Genomic DNA, 20,609 nt, shown 5'->3' on the forward strand with positions numbered 1-20,609 from the left:
CAGACGTAAGAGTAGGATGCCTGAACCGAGGGCAGCCCCGGGGCCGGAATTCGGCGGCCGCCGCGCCGCGCAGCCCCAGCCCCGGGCGGTGCCGGGCTGTGCTGGGCGCTCCCTGCCCGCTCCCGGCGGAAGAGAGCGGCGGCCCGGGCGCGGAGCGGAGCAGGGCCCGCCCCCGGCACCACATGATGCCGCCTCTCCTTCCTGCCGCCCCCGTCCCAGCGAGAAAGGGGAAGTGACTGCGCTCCGCTCCCCGCCCTGCCGCGGGAAACGCGCGGCCCCTCCGCCCCCTCCGCGGGGGCCGGCGTGTCCCGGCAGAGCCGCGCCCGCGGAGCAGCGCGGGGCCGGGCCATGGCGCGCCTGGGGATGATGCTGGTCCTGCTGGGCGCCGCTCTAGCCCCGGGCAGCGCCTTCAACCTGGACGTGGAGCGCCCGGCCGTCTACTCGGGCCCGGCGGGCAGCTACTTCGGCTTCGCCGTGGACTTCTTCGCTCCCGACCCGTTCTCGTAAGTGCCCGTCTCGCTCTGCCCCGCCGAGCCGCTCCCCGGGGCGCCGGAGCCGCGAGCGGCGTTGTCCCGGCGCGGGGCGAGAAGCGGGCGGCGGATGGGGAGCAACCCCCGGTCCTTCAGCAGCCGAGCCGCTGCCGCCGGTCCCGGGCGGGCCGGGAGCGCTGCGGCCGGGGCGGCTCTCGGAGGGACGCGGCGGGAGCGCTTTGCTCAGGCCCCGGAGCGGGGATGGAGCCGCTCCGCATCCCTGCCCCGCTGGGGCGGCTCTGGTGGCCGAGACGCCCTGGCCGGGGAGCCAAACCCCATCCCGAGCGGCCGGCGGCCCCGGTGGGGCATGAACCTTGCGCTGCGGGATTCTCTGCCTAGCCTGGTCTCATGAAGATAATGGTGCTGATAAGTACAGCGTAGAAAGATGTAGTTATGGTGTTTTGATTCTTGAGGCTGTGTCCCGTGGCATTTCAGAAGTTCTGCTGTTCTGTCTTTGAGTGCGCTTTGCGGGAGTGCTGTGTTTGAATTGTGCTGAGTCTGTGCGAGTCACCAAGCTGCTGAGGAGCCCAGCGAAGGAAAAGTTCCATCTAAGCACCCTCCACGTCTACTTCCTGAATATGTTCCCGTTTCATGTTAAAGATTAGGCACTGTGTAGTCGCTGGTGCATTTCAGATCTTTGAATCCTTGTGTCGCTAACTGCACAGCTTTGGTGTTGCCCGAATGAATCAGTCTCTGGTCCTCAAATGCGGGCTACAGTAACCTCCTGCTTTTGTCACTTTCCCCCCACTCCTCTCCCATCTTAAGAAACTGGAAAAGAAAGAAACTGTAAAACTGGAAAAGCTGCTGGCTTTCATCCTGCTGAGGGGGTATTCTCTCTCCCCCCTTAATCTTTAGCTTATAAAACTTTGTAAGCAGATTGCACAGCTATTGAGCAAGTCCTTCTGCAGTACATCTAGCCTTGTTTGCATTTTTTATTGCCTATATATATTAGAAGCCATCCTGTCTTAACTTGCACATGTTGCACCATCTTTCTCTGCTATCTTAGTCGTGTAAATCCTGGTACTAAAAGAAAAAAGCTTCTATTTTTGTTCCGCCCTTTATTTTTAAGTCAGCATGTGTGGCTGCAGAGTTATCAAGAGACTGGTAAATGCATGTAATGGACTTTCTTCCTCGCTTTCTGATAAGGAATTATGTGACCCAGCTCTCTATGAAATCACTATTTGGAACCTTTCCATTATTTTTATAAGAACTATTGACCTCAAAGTGCACTGCTGTAAAAGAAAACAGTGTGGTTTTCAGGCAGCATGAAAAACTTCTGTATATTTAGAAGGGAATTCTCTCCTCAGTTTTTTTGTCATCTCTAAAAGTTTGTTTGTACCTGCTAAGCTAAATACTTTATTTTACATTTAAGTTCTTAATTGAACCAAGTAGCTATGCAACTTTGACAGGAACAGGCCCTAGTGGTGTTAAATTTTCAGGTTATGCCTATGGACACTGATACTTTGCCTCCTGAAATAGCCAGACATACTTGTATGCAGTGTCCTCTGGGCATATGGAGTGTCACGTGGTTTCTGTGCCTTTCTTTTTGCTTTGGTGAGCTTTTATTTATCACCTGTTTTATACATGAGTACTGGAGATTGTCAGTTTAATCGGGCTGAAGCTCTTTGGATTGTCTAGCCTGACAACAAAGGCGTTTGTTCCTGAACGCTCAAGCTGCTGTTTCACAGTCTATTTTGACCTGCTAGATGCCAAACTAAAGCCTATTTAGAAGTCCAGTACGAAAGTCCAATTCCAGGGGTGGAAGTGGTGGTGTTGTGTCACAGGGGTGCATGGTGCCTGGCAGTGGGCACAGCTTTCATAGGGAGCGAGGGAACACAGCTCCGTAACAAGTGAAACGGGGTTCTCATACGCCCTCTGTTTCAGAGGAGTTGCACTTGATAGTCCAAGATGCTCCTACATGGAAACCCCAGTTTCTTTGTTGTCCATGGAAAGCCCTGGAAAGGGACTGGTCCTGTAGGCACGCCAGAGGTGCCAGAACACTCCCAGTCTTGCCGCAGCATTGGGGTGGGGTGGATGGTTACATGATGTAGGAAACTGGCAGTATCAAAGCATAGCTGGTGTATTCCCATGGAAATACAGTTGTCCCTCTATTCCCTCTTTCCCAAAGTATGTGGATTAGAGACTTCTTAGTATTTGGGTAATTTGCATATTATCATAAGAACTATGACAAAATCTGCTTGCTTGGTCTATGATGAGAAAAATGCATTTTTTTATTTGGGGAAGAGAGGTGACTAAACCTTTGTGGAATCACATAATAATTCCTTTAATGTTTTTAATAAACTTCATCACAAATATTACCATAAGAAAAATTTAAAACTTATAATTAGAATGGAAATTATTAGACCTTTTAAACAAGCATTTCATTTGGGGGACTTCTCAAAAGTCACTGGTACAGGAGTTAAATGGGAGGTAAGCTACCACTTGTTTAATAGATTGTAATGGTAATAATTGATCTGTTTCTTTACTTGGCATTATAATGTTTATTTTTAAGCATTTCTGTTCTGCCCAGAGAGTTCATTTTAAGTTGATTAAAGTGTTTCAAATTCCTGTTCTAGAAATCTAGACAGTCTATGAATGGCAACTAGGGAAAACAAATGGATTGCCAACTAACCTGGATTTTCTATCAGGGTCCATGCCAGGACATTTTTAAGGTTCTGAAAATTCCCACAGGTTGAAAACTGGTAGGTCTTCATGCAAATTGACCTTTGATGAGGTGCTACGTGATTATACCTATACTTGCCTCTTACTAGAAAGGAGCCTGGAGATGACTCGGAAAGCCAGAGCAAGTCTGATAAGCCTGGATTGCCTGCCTGTAGACATTCTCTCCAACCAGTCCTGCAGCTCATTCAGCTAACCCAGTTTCAAAACTAGGGAACCATAATGCCTGACAAGACTTGCTCTTGCAAGCTGCATTCTCTCTTAAACAGTCTAAAGGGAAGCAACAGAGCAGACTGATTCTGATGAAAGGAAGCACTTGATTTTATGTCTTCTAAACATGACTTTATGCTTCAACTTGACTTTCTCAGTCAAGTGCTGATGAGTCAAGTGGATCTCAGAGGTGCTGGGGTTCTTGGAAGGTGCTGGAAGGCGCCAAAAGTCTTGTTCAGTTTGTTCCTTACTTTGCTACTTCTGAATTTTGCCACCTGTGCAGGCAGAGTCTCGTGGCAGTTCCTGCTGGCAGTGCACTGAACGTGTCTGTAGAAGCAGAGATGCAGAAAAGCACCGCAGATCATAATAAGAAAATGATGACTGTGCAGTGAATTCGGGTAACGATTCATTAACATGCAGATCTGTGGCTGAGAGTCACTCGGCACTTGGAGAGTGTTTTACAAGAGCACTTGCTCAAGCAGGGCTGACTCATCACGTTCAGGACATGCTGAGCTCAGAGCTCACTCCTGCTTTGTTTATACATTGTTTCCATTTTTGACTGACTTCCTTGAATTACCCTCATGCACAAAATTAACCAGAAATTATGCCAGTTGATGGCTTTCGTAAATTACAGAAGTAAACAATTTCCTGTTCTGCTGTATATTTACATATTCTTGAAAGGAAAAAAAAAGAATATAAAATATGTTTATCTCATTTAAAATATAATCATAAGTAGGCTTGGATACTTTAATTGCATCATATCTTCTTTTATCTCTCCTTTTTGGTAAATGGGGGTGTTTTTTGCTTGCTTTTGCATGCAGAGAAGAGAACCTCATATGAATTTCTCTGTAACTGTGAGTAGTTCTAGTCAGATTTAGATTAGAATGGGCAGGTCTTTTGCTTTATTAACTCTTCAGATGTCATTAAGTTATAACATCTTGCCTTAGGTGTTGAAACCTTTGTTTTGTTTCTTTTTTTTCCTGCAGGACATTTCTTCTGGTGGGAGCTCCAAAAGCAAACACTACCCAACAAAACATTGTAGAAGGAGGGCAGGTGCTGAAATGTGACTGGAACTCAAACAGAAACTGCCAGCCCATTATATTTGATGCCACAGGTAATGTGTGAGTCGCTGTGGGGGAGATGGGATGTCTCTGCTCTAATGCTGCTGTGGGGAAGCAGAAGGGATTCAGGTCCCTGTGGGATTTTTTCATGGTCAGTGTGAATGCGGCTGCTTTTGACTGGCAGCTAGTCAAGGCTTGCTTGTGCTTTCCTTTTCCTCTCCTCTCTTTTAGAATTCTGTTGTCCCTGGTATGTGCTGGAAGCCTGAGTGAGCAAACATTCTTCTTCTTGTGTTTTAACCTATTTATATTTCTCCTCTGTACTTTCCAGCAGTCCTAAAACATTTGGCAACCTAATTCCCAATGAACCCTGAGGGGTTTTCTTCCTTTTAAGAATGTGACATATGAGGACAGATACTTTTCATTATCAGCAAAAGTGGTATAGGCAGAAATAACCCAGAAGTTTCAGCTGAAACCAGGAATACAAACTAAAAACTGTGGAAAAACATCTTTTTTTGAATTTTTCCCCTTAGATGTAGCTTCATATTGTTTGTGACTTCTGTGATAGCAGCACTCAGGTGCCTCGGGTCATAGCTATTCCCTACCCATTTCTGACGCACAGAAGAGCCGAGCAGCAGCAATGTGGACATGAAATATTTCAGTCACTCTTCATGCTCTGGTGCACACAGTGATTTCCACAGACTGTGGCAGGTCATGAGAATGAACTGCATGTGCTTTTCTGCTCCAGCCACTCCGTGTTGAATCCTGTTTTCCACAGCATGTTTCAGGCCAATGGAAAATCCTCTCCATGTCATGGGAGGGGATTAGCAAGACCCATGTGGTAGGGTAGAGGAAACACCTGCACCTTGAAGGTCTGGTTGGCTATAATTCATTTTTGTCTCTGCCAGTATTTTGACTTGGCAGCCTAAAGGTTGTTAGATTGATGCAGCCTTTTTAAATTGTGTGCAGTACAGTGGAGAAGCATTGTCAAGGTATGCTACAAAACGTTGTTGGTGTTCAGATTTCTGAAATCTTCATATCTTTTTGTGAAAACCACTATGTTACAGTTTCATAGCAAAAAAAAAAAAAGAAAAAAGTAAGTAATGTAAAAAAGTAAGTAAGTAAAAAAAAGTAAAAGTAATGGCACACACAAACCCCAAGCCATTATCATTCCTTCACTCATTTATCATTCTCTCATATCATTTTATAGGACCATATCTGCCAGATTACTGAAAATCTATAATAAGTTGCAACGTCTGACATTTTTATCTGCATTGGTGTTAAGACAGCAAAAATAGATTATAGCTATCTTTCTTTTTGTTGTTGTTCTATGGGCTTATTGTTTACTAGAATACAAGTGTACTTTTTGTTAGTTTGGGTATTTTTAAGAAAGAATCTCAATGTCCCTAGTAAATAGTCATCATTAATATTGTAGCCAAACAACTTCTGGTGGAGAAAGATGAGCCACACGGGTAGGTTCTAGACACATCTAATGGGAATTGCAGTGCGTTTGTCAGTTTATACCATGAACATTTGCAGTAGGCTTTTCCATGTGCCAGGTAGAGTTGATAGAGGCCACTCTGCTTTGCTGTGTGTCTGTGCTTAAGGTACGTGCTCCTGGGCAAACAAACAGTGTTTTGCTTTTTGCTCATCATTTAGCTTTAAGGAACAGGCATGTTAATCGGTTGAAATTTAACAGTAAAAATAGCAGGTCATAACGGCTTAAGAGGATTTCTTTCAGGCATGCTTTAACTCATTCCAGCTTTGAGGCAATGAATGGGGGAATAATGCATTTGTCAATTATTCTCCTGGTGAAAAGGGGCATTGTACTTCAGCTTGATAAAATAATAAATGCCCTGAGACAAAAAAGAAAATGTCTTTTTCTTTGTGCATAGTACAATGCTCGATTCCCTATGTTCTGATGACAAAGTCACTGCCAGCACTGTTAGCCCTGGCTCCTGCCTGCCCCTGCCTTGTAAGGGAACAGGGCTTAGGGAAGACTCGTGACCCACTTTGAAGAAATGGGAAGTGGAAGATCTGACCACTAACTTGTGGTGCTGATGCGAAGGGGCTTTTTGTAGATGACTAAATGCAGCCTCTGCAGTAATCCAGGCTCATCCATCACTGCTTAACATTTGTGCAATACCATTTGTAACTCCAGAGGTATTGCTTAGCCCTGCAATACAAGGCAGATTTTTTATTCCCTCCCAGATTTACTGGAAAAAAGTTCTGCATCATTACTTAGATGTGTTTCTTCAGAGTTATTTTCTAATTGCTTACAGCCAGTGAGAAATCTGACCTGTGAAAATGATGACAACACTTGTACTCATGGCTTTCCTCTGTTTGCCTGTTGATGTCAAACTCCATATGTGGAGTTGGATGCCCCATAATTAGCAGGAGTCATGACCCCATTCCTGCTCCTGCTCCCTTCTGCCAGGTAGCACAGCTGGAATGCCAGAGGAGGCCAAGCAATGAGTGAGGGCAGGGCAGGGGCTGTGTTCCTGTGCTGGGAATGTGGCAAGGGAATGGAGGAAAGAGCAAATCTTGTTCTGAATGTGTGGGGTTGTGTTTGTCCCCTTGTCTTGTATCACAAATAAATATGAGAATAGGGTTTTACAGAGGTCCAGCAACCAAGGTTTTTTTCTCTATATATTGTTCTATTACTGTTATTTAGGACTATTTCTTTTTAAACATTCCTTGGTTTTTAGTTAAGTTTTTCCTCAGCTTTATGGGTCCATTTCTCTTCCCCATCTGTACAAAGGCCACGCTGAGCTCAGTGGCTGGTCAGAGCTGGGTTTTATTTTCTAGCTCTTGCTTTTGGCTTTAACATCATATTTCCACAGCAGCATGGTCATTTATGTGATCAAATGCCACAGCTCTTCCATAGCCCAGGAGGGAAGGTACCAGCTGCTGGAGGATAATCTTTGGAAGAGTTGTTCCAGCCCTGATGTTACAGCAGCATTGCTTGCTTTCGCTTACCCTCACCCCAGCTGCCCTGGAGGAAAGCAATAAGTCATTAAGCTGCTAGTTCCTGTACTACAGAATTTACTACTTTGTTTATTCCTTCCTGTGGATGACCACTCAGCTCTTGCAGGATGGGAGCTGGGCAGTAGGAGTCCAAAGTGCAATGTCATTTATGTAGCTCTCATGCTGAAATTACATGTATTTCCCTCTTTCTCATGCCCTTCCCATCAGCCTGTAACATAAAAAACAAAATCAAACAAAAGCATATATTATAACTTTTAAATCTCTGGCTAAAAGAGCAATATTCTTTCACTGTTCCTACACAGCATATTTTCTCATTTAAAACAGCAATATGTTTCATGGAATCACAGAATGGTTTGGGTTGAAAGGGACCTTAAAGATGATCTAGTTCCAACCCCCTGCCATGGGCAGGGAGAATTTGTGAGAGGGAATCTCCCCTTGTCCTGGATCCCTCAGCACAGCGGTTATACTCACTAAAAATACACTGGAGAATATTCTGTCCATGTGTGTCTGCATGTTTCTGTGCACATTATACTAATTGCTTTTGACATTCTGGTATATATGGTGGCTTTGGAAGACAAAATGTTTATGTGGCACATTAACACTTCCCAAATGCAGATACTTCGCTGTGGGGCTCCTCAGCCTTTTAGCAGTGACATTGATTGGCTCTGATTTAACATAGTTATGGCTATGTGAAAATGGCATAGCAGATGTGTGGTAGAATCTGCCCTGAAGTTCAGAGGTGCACATAGCTGTGGTGCGTGTGCTTGTATCACGGAGATGGAAATTGAATACCTTTTTTTAAAAGGCTTTCTAATGTCATCAGGCAAGTGTTTCAGGCTGGCTTCTGCTCTTCGGAGCACATAGAGGTGAAAGTTAAGGAGGACCCAAGCACCAGAGCAAGCTTCCTCAGCTGCATACCTCTGTTGCAAAACTGAAATATGAAGCAGTGCTGCTGTTATTTTAACAGGTTGTCCTCCAAGTCTAGATAGAAACAAGTCTGATGTAAACACTTTTTTTATCCTATTCCGGTTTACCTTGTTAATTCAGCAGTGAACATGCCTCTGTCACAAAACTAAAATTTCTGGTATTGGTTTTCTTCCATATGTTGACTTCTTTCTACAAGTGACACAGCATTACCACAATTTCAATTAAATTGTTATGTAAAATACTTGGAATTTTTCCCCTCTGTCCCAGTTAACTTTCAGACTTTCAGAATGTGTAGGAGGCCCTATTTTTTCAGGACAAGAACTGAAGGGAAATTTATATTCTCAAGGTAGCATATTCTTCAAAATTATCATAAGCACAATCAATTTTAATAAATCCTTCCCTTTGCAAGATGTTTTACATTGCACATTCAAATTATCAAAAATCACAGGTTGTAGTTCAAGGTTGGTAAATATTTATCTTCATTCATTCTTATCTGTTCTTCACTCTGGATAATTTTGTGACTGAAAATTTAGTTTATTTTTTGTTTTAATCCATAGAAATAGGGGAATGGTCTGAATTTTGTGAAGAAGGAAGTATCTAGGAAAGCAAATGGTAGAAAAACTGCTTTTACACCTGGCTGAGCCCTTTCTACCAGACTGACCAGAGACATGGTTCCTCTCTTAGAAAGCTTACCACTTGGCTTCTTCTGCCAGCTGCTTAGCAGCTTTTTCCAGGAAAAACATATTTCTTGTGGGTAAACTGTGAAGGGAATGCACTTAATACTGCAGCCCATTTTCTGCTTCTGATCAGTTCTGAGACCAAGGTCCAAAGCCATTTGTTTTAAAGACATACCAGTCTCCCTCTTCTTTTTTCATTTCCACAGCCTTCACAGACTGGCACAGCAAAGCTTTCATGGATAGTACCAGATATTGCCAACAGTGTTTCCATAATCTTCCTCAGGAAAAAGATTATTGAAAAGTTAAAGGGTGTTCCCCAAGTTAAATTTATTTTGTGTATTTATTTGTGTCCATTTTTACTGTATAGAATTAAACATGTCTTTTCCTGTGCAACAGGAGGATCAAAATTTTGGTGAGACAGAGAACAAAACCAGTGAGCAGAGGGGTGACCAAATGTGCTTTTTAGGAAAATCAACACATCATCTTTATGTTTCTACTTATGTGTTTTACAGTTAGGCATACGTGGAATGGCAGGGTTAATACACTTAGCTAATTGTCTGACATCTAGATAAATCCCTCCATTATTTGGCCACGGAATTTTAGAGGATCACTGTGAGTTTTCATTCCAACAAAAAAAAAATTACTTAGAGACCCATGTAACCAGTTGGAGTTAATCAGGCTATGCACATGGCAAATTAATATGAATCAAAAGTTTCCTATGTGCTTGTTTTCCAAAAGGAAACAATCTTCATAATTATTTATATTATTTTACTTTTCTTATTGGGGTCCTAGCTTGTCATCAGTCAAGAATAGTGGGAAGTGGGTTGGTAGAAATAGCATTTCCTCATGTGTCTATGGCTTTTCATAAAGTGTAACCAAATTATTTTATTACCTGCTGTTTTTTTAAAGAAAGCTTTAATTGAGAGATGTATCTGCAGCAGTACGAGATGCTTGAAACTGTAGCTCTTCATGTCAGCATCAGAAACTGCAGTCCTGAGACTGCCTTAAGAGCTGCTGCATTTAGAATCATCTGATGAAATGCAGACAGCTCTACGAACTGTTGCAAAGGAAAATATGCTCATAAAACCAATTTGAACTTCTATGCTAATGAATTACAGATTTCTTGAGCAGATTTCATGTTTAGCTCGGGAAGATTTGCTTGTTCAGACAATGGATTGTTTTGCTTTTCTGAGACCTGTGGTAAACCAGGGATGCACAGCTGAGTGGTCATTCCTTCTCTTGGGGAAAGCTTTCCCTACTGCTTTCATTCTCTGTAGCAGATCTCAAAATTCAAGACTGGGGAGACTTACAGAAGCTGTTGAATACTAGAAACTAGGAGCGTCTCAAGCATTTTCAGCTTTGGTGGTGTGTTTTTACTGCTTTGGGAAAAGAACTCATTATGGCCTCTGAGTTTTATCGCTGGCAGTTGTACTGTCCCTCCTCTTCCCCCTTCCCATGTGTTGATGCAACAAAGTAATTTTAGAGAAACTGTTTGTTCTTAGATGCAATTCTTTGAAGAAGAGGAGAAGGAGGCTTTTGAAAAGAAAATTCCCTTGTAAAGAATTCTCCTGATTCCTCCTTATGTTTGCAGATTTGTTTTTTTTCTGTCCCCCAAGTGGGTGATTCTAGACAATAGGAGGCTTTGTTTGGAAGCCTAAACCACCAGTTTGGCATGGCTGGATTTATCTGTGACCTATTTAGCTTGAAGTGGGTGTTTTAACTGCCTTGGGCAGCTTTGAGCTGTAGCGTTGCACAGGGTAAGATCCGCTGATGTTGAAGTTATGACTGGAGTAGGTGCCATGAGCTTATGTTTGCCTTCTGGAGATATTGATCATTTGTGCAAAACAGTCAATTGTTCAAAACTCCATCATTTCCACTTATGAAATAAGGAAGTGTGGGATAGGTCGGTATTCTTTCAAAATAGCTTGCTTTAACAAAGTACTGCTTTATTTTTGGCTGATTGCTTTATTGGTATTACCATGGAATCCACAGGGGAATTTCAATCTCAAAGGCCATCGATTTAGTCAACAATAAAGCAATAAGTCTTGTGAAGACCATTCATTGATTGGGAGTGAAATGGATTGATTTTTATCTGGCTAAATCTCTCATTACCTCAGTCCCCCTGAAGTTTGGTTGTTATACTAATCCTTATGCTGGATAACTGCAGCACGCCTTGGGATCTGCGTGCTGGTCTGAAGGCAGAAGAGAGTGGCAGGATGTATAAAACCTCCTCTGCATGTTGTTAGAGCTGACAGCAGAGAAATGCTCATGCTTTCGGGCTTAGGTAGACTCCTGCATGAATACTGTTGGCTCTGTCTGTGTGTGTGGCTGGATCTCAGGGGTATGACGAGTTGGAGAAAAAAAGGCGGCTTACTTATATTAGGCAAGGGAAGAGATGCTTTTGTTCCAGCACCGCCCGGGGAAAAACGCGGGATTCATACCTCAGAAGAGGGAAGGGGAGTAGTGGGAAGGTCTGTATTCCCATCTCCCTGAGTCATTGCAAAACACTGTGGCTAAACCAAGGTTGCTAAAGCATCAGCTGCCTCCCAGCATGGGGAGTTTCAAGTGAAGATAAGCTTGTGTTCACTTGCTTCTGCTGTGTCAACTGAGGTTGAAAGCGCTCAGAGTTTGGATGTAATGATAGATGAAAATACTTTACACTGCATAGAGTTCTCCTATTATGAAAAGAGGGCTCTTGCATGTTTTATAGCTTTGTCTTTCTTTTGGCTAGCTGCATAGTTTCCTTTTACCTAGCAGAGGCAACTTCATTTACTTTGAATTGTCATAGTTACAAAGAGGTTTATTTTAACGAGAGGTCTGTGAATTGGGTGTCTATTTACGTTTTACAACTCCTTAAGTATTCTTCGTATGGCGACGCTGAATCAAGTTTCATCAGTTCCGTGCCTCTTGACTGACGATTATCTCTGTTAAGTCTAGCTGAAGATCGGGGAAAATGTTTTAGTTCAGTTTGCTCATTACCATAAAAACAAGCGAGCTGCAAGTTACAACTGGATCCACTTACTCAACAGCAGGCATTTCATAGTAACTCCATTGTTTCTGTAACTGATAACATTTACCTTGGGAAAAGAAGGTGCCAACTATCCAAAGCTGATAGTTAAAAGAAATCCATCACTTAAAAAAACTTTTGATCTTTTTATTGTATTTAGAAGATGGATTTCTTTTCTTTTTCTGCAATTTCTACCCAGCATCTCTCCACATTAATTTTCATTTATAAATTTGACTCCTGTGGAATGCAGTAAAGAGACAATGTTCCTTTGGTCCACCAGCAATGCACCAATTTTTTTTTTTTTTTTTTTTTTTTTTTTTTTTTTTAATTCTGTTCTTGCCCTGACTACCCCGTCACTCCACCTGGAAAGTACCTTGTGAGACACAGCTGTGTTGACTTGACCTGTCAGCCCTTTTTCCCCTATTGAAAGAATTATGTAAAATCATTGTGTGATGCCCTCTAAATTCAGAGCAAAGGAAAGACCAGGGCATAAGCTGCATTTACCATAGGAAATAATACCCCATGGTCAAATGACATAATCCTGGAATTAATGACCCATCAAGTACAAGTCCCTGTAGGAGTTGCATTTTAGTCTGACAAATAGCATTGTATAAATACTCTGAATGTTTTCTTGAATAAATCTAGTCAGAATATAGTTTGTCCCACCTAGATGTATTTGTTTGAATGCCTTTCTAAAGGCTTCTTCAAGGCAAGGTTGGATGTTGCTCTGAGCAACCTGGTCTAGTGAAAGGTGTCCCTGCCCATGGCAGAGAGGTTGGAATAAGATGATGTTTAAGGTCCCTTCAAACCCAAACCATTCTGTGATTCTATGATTAAAATGTACATCATTGGCTTAAAGACATATGTAAGGTATTTTTGGGATACTCTGAAAGTTTAGAAATACAAGAAAAGGCTATAAGAAATGCATTAAGGCTACAAGAACCCTTATAGTACTAAGGCTGATTATAATACATCAAAGAATTGGTCTGGATTTTTAAGTCCCTGGATGTTTAAATCTTACCTGCAATACAGTTTGGTTCATTTAAGGTAGGTAGTGTTTCTTAGAGGGTGTGGGGGAAGGCTTGTTCTTTTTTTTTAAATTTAATATATATATATAACTACCACTAAAAATTATACCAAGATAAAATAATAATCAAGTCAGGGCTCTTGTAATAAAACACAGAAATGCTGAAGTTAGTCCTATACCTTCCCATGACACATCTACTTTATGGTATAGATCAACATTTAACTGTGGTTAAAACTGCTTCAGTGAGGGCTCACATTTAAGTGTTTTAATGTTTGTTTTTCCCAGTCATGAAGAAAAACTCAAATGGTTTCTTGTTTAAAGCATGGGGATTTTTGTTGAATGGGTGTTTTCCAGATTTCCTCATAAAATTAGTTTCTCTTTGGACCTGAGAGAAAGGCTTATTATCTATTTACCCTGGTTTTCCTGGGGAGAATTTTGAGTGAGTGTAGGTAAGAAAAGGTTACTTTTTTTCTGTAATGGAGAGTTAACATCAGATTTGCCCTGTACCAATTTTTTACCTGAGACATCTGTCAGTGTTTCCAATGTACATACTTTCTACTTGATCTAGATCTTCTGTCCTCATGCACTTTCCAGTGTTGCAGCCAGTTTCAAGCTGTACTCAAGGCCCTCTCCTTAAGACACCCCCACTTAGATTTACAGAACCTAAAGAAGCTTTGAGTACAAGAGAAACTCAACCTAAGGTATCTTAGTCTTGTAGCATGTCTTGGTTTGTTATGTGTCTGCACTGACACAGGGCAATTTGACTGAGATGCTTGCAATATATTTTTATAATAGCAGTGTGCTATAAATAAATAAAACCCATTTTGCCAAATTGCCTAATGGAACACATTTTTCTCTGGGGTGGTGGGGTTTTGTAAGAATTCTTCATTTGTTGTTCAGGCCTTCAGAAATTATGATGCTGGCTTCTGAAGTCATGACATCTGGCACATGAACTACGTTTGGCACATAATTATCTTCGTGGTCATGTTCGTTTGCTTTCCCGTTTGGAGATTTGGGGTTTTTATATGCCAGCTTCTGGTTGTATCTGAAAGCATGGACATTTCTAATATTATCCCCAACTTAGAGCTGAATCAGGGCTTTTTAATACTGTAGAAAAATATTTTTGTCCCCTAAACACTAAGGAAGATGCTGTCCTGGACACTGATCCTTCTTGGCAGCTTGAGAGTGCATAGGGAAAAGACAGAGAGGAGCTGTTTTGGCAGCCTCTGCCGGTTGTTCTGCTGGGTCCCCTCTTCTCCAGTGCAGTCAACATAGACCATGGGCAGGTGGCACCAGTAACCAGTACTTGGTTGTCTTTTTATTGTATTTTTTATTCTTATTACTGATTCATGCTGCCTCAACTGATGTGTTCAGCTCAGACTTGAAGGAGCTAATTTCCTTAACAGCTGAGATAAAATCAGGTTGTTGATAATGCAGAATGGCTGCTTATTCGCTCTTGCAACACCACCTTTCCTTCTACTTCCCGCCTGTTGTTTTAAATTTAAATGGGAAGTTTGCATCCTAGACACCTTTATGGTATCTCAGACAACAGGATTCTGCTTTACACTACAGAACTGCCATACCACCTTTCATTTTTGCCATAGATATATAGCGTTTTATAAGTATCCAACAGTAGAGAAAAGTATAAAATGCCACTCTGTAACTATTCCCAAGTTTTACATTGTTTAAAGCTGTGTTTGGCAAGTAGAGCTGAGACATTTCTTTGTATTCAGAAGTAGCTGGACAAGTAGAGAGCAGAAGCCAAATCTGTCTTTCCAGGCTAAGTAACCCTGGGTGTGGTTACAAGACGAATTAACCACTTTTAAATCCCTGTTGGTGCCAAAAAGGATATAGTTCCCAGCCTTGTCTTGCTGTCTTCTCCCCAGCGGGTTAGCACTACTCCCCTCCCCATGGAGCCAGCTGGGTTGGAACGTCATCCTACTGAATACTTTTTTAGGAGGGTTCATTCTTGACTATGTGACCAGTGGAGTAGTGCCAAGAGAGACACGGGCAGCAGGAATGAACGTGTGGACAGGAGCAAATGGGAACTGCTGCCCCTTTGGGTGGCAGCTTCATCTGAAACTAACCCAGTCATGCCTTTGAGCAAAACTGCCTGTGGGTGGATTTTCATAGTTAAAGGCAAGGAACAGAAAAAATGGTGATAAAACAGGGATTTCTGTGTGTGCCAAAGACAGCTCCCTATTTGGAAAGCATCTTGATCTGGTTTTGTTTTTCTGTACCATTAAAAGATGACGTGCAGGTCTCCAAACTACATTTGAGCCTGTGCAAGGGTGAGAGTAGAAAGGTTCAATGTACATAAATCTGTGCAGATGTGCTGATCATCAGGCCCTCCATGTCTTTAGCACCAGTCCAGTAAGAGATGGAGGGGAGGTGACAGAAGGAGGTGGGATTTTAATCGCCTTTGATGACATTAGAAAAAACCACAATAGTTCTCTGTGTTGCAATGTGCTTGGCATTGGTTTCTGTGTAGTTCTAATCTGAGAGCAAAAATAGTCCAGATACTTGCTTGTTTTGGCTGACTCAGCAGATTAAAATCTCTTTTGTCTTTTTCATGGGACTTTCCTAAAGGAAATAACACAATCTCTGCAGACAAAACATTCTTTACAAGGTGTAAAACAAGCAAGGAAGTTCTGGTTCAAGTGGTCACAAGTCTCTGATTCATAGCAGGGTTGGGTTTGGGGATCCCCCCGGCACTCCGGAAGTGGTGTGTGTCTGTTGCCTCATTGATTTCTGTAGCTTTAGGCGATATAAACCAGCCATTTAGGGAACTTTTAGAAAATATACATTTTTCAAAATTTTACATCAATTTTCTCATTATGCTGGCAAAGTTTCCCTCTTTTTGCCCATGAAAGTACGCAAGAAACACCAAATAATTCTATGACTTTTAATATTCACACCTGAAGAAATACCACTTGTTTTTTCTACCAGCCAGCATCAGGGAACAGACACCAGTGCAAATTATTCCATCTATTACTTGCTCTCTTTCCCCATAGCTTTTAATCTTGCAAATTGCCTTCTTTGTGCATTGCAGTGACATTCAGAATAGAGATGTTATCACTTGGTACAATAGGAGAAGGATCTCATTCCTGATTCTAGCCAAAGCTCACATGATTTAATAGAGGCAATATTTCTTCTAGAAGCATTAGTCCTAACAGGGCTTTGGCTCTGGTTCTTGAGCAGTGCTGTAATCTGCTTGGAAGTCAAATATCTCAACTATGAGGTATTTACTGTGTGTCTATCAAACATGCTATGAACTTTGTGCTCTTACAACTAATCAGCTCTGTGTGCAAAAATAGCTGCTTTTGGTCCTTGATATAAAAACTAATAATAAATACTTTTTAAAGCCTGTTTCCATCAAAGCCTGATATTCTCCAATGTTGCTGTTTTCTGGTTTCTCTGTATGCATCAAAACCAAAGGCTTAGGTGGGTTTTATTTCATTTCTACTGTACAGGTTCCTGTGAAATTATGCTTCTATTTTATTTTCTTTGTAGGTAACAGAGACTTTGCTCCTAATGATCCGCTGGAATTTAAGTCTCATCAGTGGTTTGGAGCCTCTGTGAGATCCCAAAATGATAAAATTCTGGTAGGTCTTTGATGCCCTTCAGGTGCATCAGTACTGAGATACTGCAGTGGGAGAAAATGAGAAGAGATCCAGATAACTTAGAATTTAAACAAAATGCCACTAATCAGCATGAATTGTCTTTTCTTCAGAATTTCTTAGCTAGGCTTTGCTTAACTCTTTATAAACAAAGGTAGGAGCATTTTTTTCTAGTTTTAAGGAAAGTAGTAAAATTAGTTTGATGAAGTTAGAAAATAAATTATAAATTCTTGATGAACACTACAGCTGTTGCTTTAAGAAAATATTATTTCTAAAGTTCTTGATATAAATTAGCTATTTATAAAATACAAACTGATGGTAATTCTGCCCTGGTGCTGATAGAATAAATCTCCTCTAATAACACATGATACATCTGCCAGGTTTTTTTGTTGCTTTTTTGTAGAAAATTGGAATTTCATTGTATTATTTAATACCCACCAACATTTTGAAGAGGAGTTTGTTTCCTCACTGCTGTGTGTTCTTCCCTAGGCCTGTGCCCCATTGTATCACTGGAGAACTGAAACAAAACAAGAGAGAGAGCCTGTAGGAACTTGTTATCTGCTTGCTGGGTCAAAATTTGTGGAATATGCTCCCTGCAGATCAAGTAAGTATTGAGCACTTTCATTGCTTTTCTCTTTGGAATTCCTTTTATGTTACATTTTATGTACATTTTGGAGCAGGATGTTTTACACCTATTTCCCCCTTCCATGTATAGCAATTAGAACAAAACCTAATCTAGATCCAGACATCTGAATTCTCCTGCAGTTAAGGTTCACAATGCAGACCTTGTTTTCTCTGCTGTAGGCCAGAGGAAAATCTTAGGTCCAAGTATCACTGGACTTGAGGACTTCTGTTGTTGAAGGGACCAATTTTGCTTGAGTAATCACTCAAGCAAAATTATGTAGCAAGTGCTTTTTCAAAGACCAACTCTAGAATTTTTATGAATCTCAAGTATTTTATTGTTATTAGAGTACTTTAAAGTGCAAGCTCATTTTAGAAGAAAAGGTTTTGCAAAAATAAGTTCTGATCTCCCTGTGCATGTACATGTGTAGTGATGCATTGTTTAAATTATATTAACTGTTGAACATTTGGAGTCTTATTTTCCAAATGCTTTGTGTTCATTTCCTCGCTTTGGGCTGATAGATTATTCAGAGGGTTATAACCTAAAACTTTAATGTTGAAGCTAGGATTGACTTTTTATTTGCTGAAAATCATTTGTGAATAGCAGGAATAAAATATGTCCAGTGTGGTCCAGCATAACAAGAAGTTAATAAGTAAATATTAAACTAAATTGTGCTAGTTAAGTAGTCACTTTCAGCTAAGGAGGCCTTAGCATTTCTACTCTGAAGCTGTATGATCCTAAAATTGATTCAGCCATAACAATTCTTGCTGGGATGAGTCTCAGTATGGAAGTATTTTTTTCAGCCAGATATTCTCTTTTTGTGTTAAGCCAATTCAGCTTTCTATTCCATACCAAAACAAAAACTTATTCCCTCTTTTCCAGATACCTTATTTCCTGAACAGAAATTGCAAATCTATTTTCCCCAAGACTTTTGAAGATTAAATACAAAGGAATATGGTGTTGCTGTTTGCTTTGACTGTGCTAGGCTAGAGCACGTGCTAATGTTACACGTCTATTAGGCCAGCCCTAAAGTTGTTACAACATTTGGTTGTGAGGTGTTGATAAAGAGAAAATACTGATTAAGGAGAAAAGTATTCCAAGGTTCCAGTTTAGCAGTGCATTCAAAAGCATCCACAGAATCAACTGATCAAGTACTGATAAGACTTTATTTATTTATTTTTCTCCTCTTTCTTTTTTATCCTTTTTTTCTTTGGTAGCAACTATCGATGCAGATGGACAGGGATTTTGTCAAGGTGGATTTAGCATTGACTTTACAAAGGTATGTGATTTTTTTGTCATTTCCTATGGGTCAGCAGACAGCTGCAAGTTCACAAATGCTCCTGATACAGACCACTTAGAAGCACAGCTATTAGGAAACTAAATGTTACTGTTCCTGGGGGGGGGGAAGCGAACCCATGACCAAACAAAATTTATAAATAAACCAAAAAGTAACTTGAAACCACCCAAAGAGCTGTTATAAACCTGTTTCTCCCTACCTCTTCACAGCAGCACACTTTCACCTCTTGTAGGAACCACGTCCTGAACAAATAATCTGCTTTTCCAGCTTCCTGCCATACCCCTCTGCTGCAGCTGGTCCTCAAGTGAAATCAGCTGTAATAGTCAGGATTTTTGAGACATGGGATTGGTGCATAGCTAGTGTTACTTCTTGAGGAATAATAACTCAGGGAACTGGTAAACAATGCGCTTGTGAATCGTGTTTGGTTTTCTCATCAGCTAGCAGAAGTACGGGGTTTTTTGCTGTTTTGTGTTTCTTCTACTTATGTGTTCTCCCTGCCTGTTCTAGTTCTTTTTCTTCTTTAAATTCACAGTTGCTTTTGAAATCCAAGCACAACAGAACTGTGCACAGATCTGAGAATGTACTATAGTGTTTTATATTTTACAGTGAAATTGCTGAGCAGAGTCAGGACATGTTAAGACCACGCAAGCCCTACTTGCAATTTGGCTCTTTTTTTGGGTTCCTCACATCTCAGGATGAGGTCATATCCCATCACTCTTTGCCCAAGGCCACTCTTGGTTTTCCTCCAGAGGAAACTGCCAAGTGCAGGATAGGACTGTGAATGTTTGGGTTATTTTGCACACACCCTGAGGGTCACTGTGCAGACTCCAGGCCCAGTTAAAACCAACTTCAGGCTCTAATCCAAAACTTTAGAGTGGGCAAGCCAGGGTGTATCTCCAAATGTCTGACCTAGATGTTTCTGAGTGGTGAATATAGGAGTTTTTAGGATTAAAACCTGAATAAGTGGCTTAATTATGCAGCAAAGCCTATGGCCTAATTCAATACTTACAGAGCAAATTCCCAACCCTGGGATAGCTAATGTGGTTAAAGTTTCATAAAATGGTTTATGAATTGCAGTTGTGCCAAGAAATATGGAGTGGGAGAATTACATCACAGTTATTCTGAACTAAGCTTTTCTAATGATAAGTTACAGAAAATGGCCAAAGCAGAAGATTACATTAGTTTTGTGTACTGACCTAAAAACATGATGTAACAGTCTCTAAGTTTTCTCCCAACTGTATTCCTGTTGCCATACATTTATGTAGGAAGAAGGGTCTGTTACAATAAAAACAGGATTCTGCTTAGAATTTTAAATGGGCAAAATAGTCACTGAAGATCATTGGTTAGTATTTTACAAGATGCAATTCTAATTAATCGCTCCTTCAAAAAGGAAAATGTATGGTGGTCAGTGGAGCTGCAGTGATGTAAACAATGAAGCTTTCTTCCCATAAACATAGGACATATTGTCTGGCTTTAGATGTGCTTCATGTTTTTTTTAATTTTTCTTTCTGTCTTCCTTTTTTTTTCCCCTTCCAAGGGAGACAGGGTGCTGCTTGGAGGACCGGGAAGTTTTTACTGGCAAGGTGAGATATATCATTTAAGTCAAAGAGAAGTTGGCTTTTATGATTTTTCTCTTTATCCTCTTAGTCATTTTTATCCACACTCTTCCAACTGCTGTCAGAGTCTTTGTCAGTAAGAAAACTGAAAGAAATGTTCCTTTGTCCTCAAGAATATCTCCTGAATAATCAAGGCAACCACAGATAAAGGTTGAAGTAATAATAGTATAAATGTCCTTTGTGTTTTAAATAATTCCATGATCATTTTAAAGGCATTTTCCCTGGAATGTGGCATTTGTTTTCATCAGCGGGCTAAGCTTCCTTTAGGATCTTTTGTTTTGCAATCTACATGTTGTATAATTTGACACACGTACAAAGTGTGCATTTTCAGTGAGAAATATCCCCTCTAGG

At 41.1% G+C, this 20,609-nt stretch overlaps 1 protein-coding gene across 1 annotated transcript in view; it reads left to right on the forward strand.

Annotated features, from left to right (window-relative positions):
- The first annotated feature begins 206 nt into the window (after positions 1 to 206).
- Positions 207 to 20,609, forward strand: part of ITGAV (integrin subunit alpha V) — a 46,209-nt gene continuing 25,806 nt past the window's right edge. Inside the window, exons 1-6 of the mRNA XM_069021916.1 lie at positions 207 to 503; positions 4,406 to 4,533; positions 16,617 to 16,708; positions 17,213 to 17,327; positions 18,563 to 18,624; positions 20,180 to 20,225. Of these exons, the coding sequence (XP_068878017.1) occupies positions 349 to 503; positions 4,406 to 4,533; positions 16,617 to 16,708; positions 17,213 to 17,327; positions 18,563 to 18,624; positions 20,180 to 20,225 (598 nt within the window). The 5' untranslated portion in view covers positions 207 to 348. The remainder of the gene's footprint in view (positions 504 to 4,405; positions 4,534 to 16,616; positions 16,709 to 17,212; positions 17,328 to 18,562; positions 18,625 to 20,179; positions 20,226 to 20,609) is intronic.

This window comes from Aphelocoma coerulescens, chromosome 7 (genome assembly GCF_041296385.1).
Source record: "Aphelocoma coerulescens isolate FSJ_1873_10779 chromosome 7, UR_Acoe_1.0, whole genome shotgun sequence".
Lineage (NCBI taxonomy): Eukaryota > Metazoa > Chordata > Aves > Passeriformes > Corvidae > Aphelocoma > Aphelocoma coerulescens.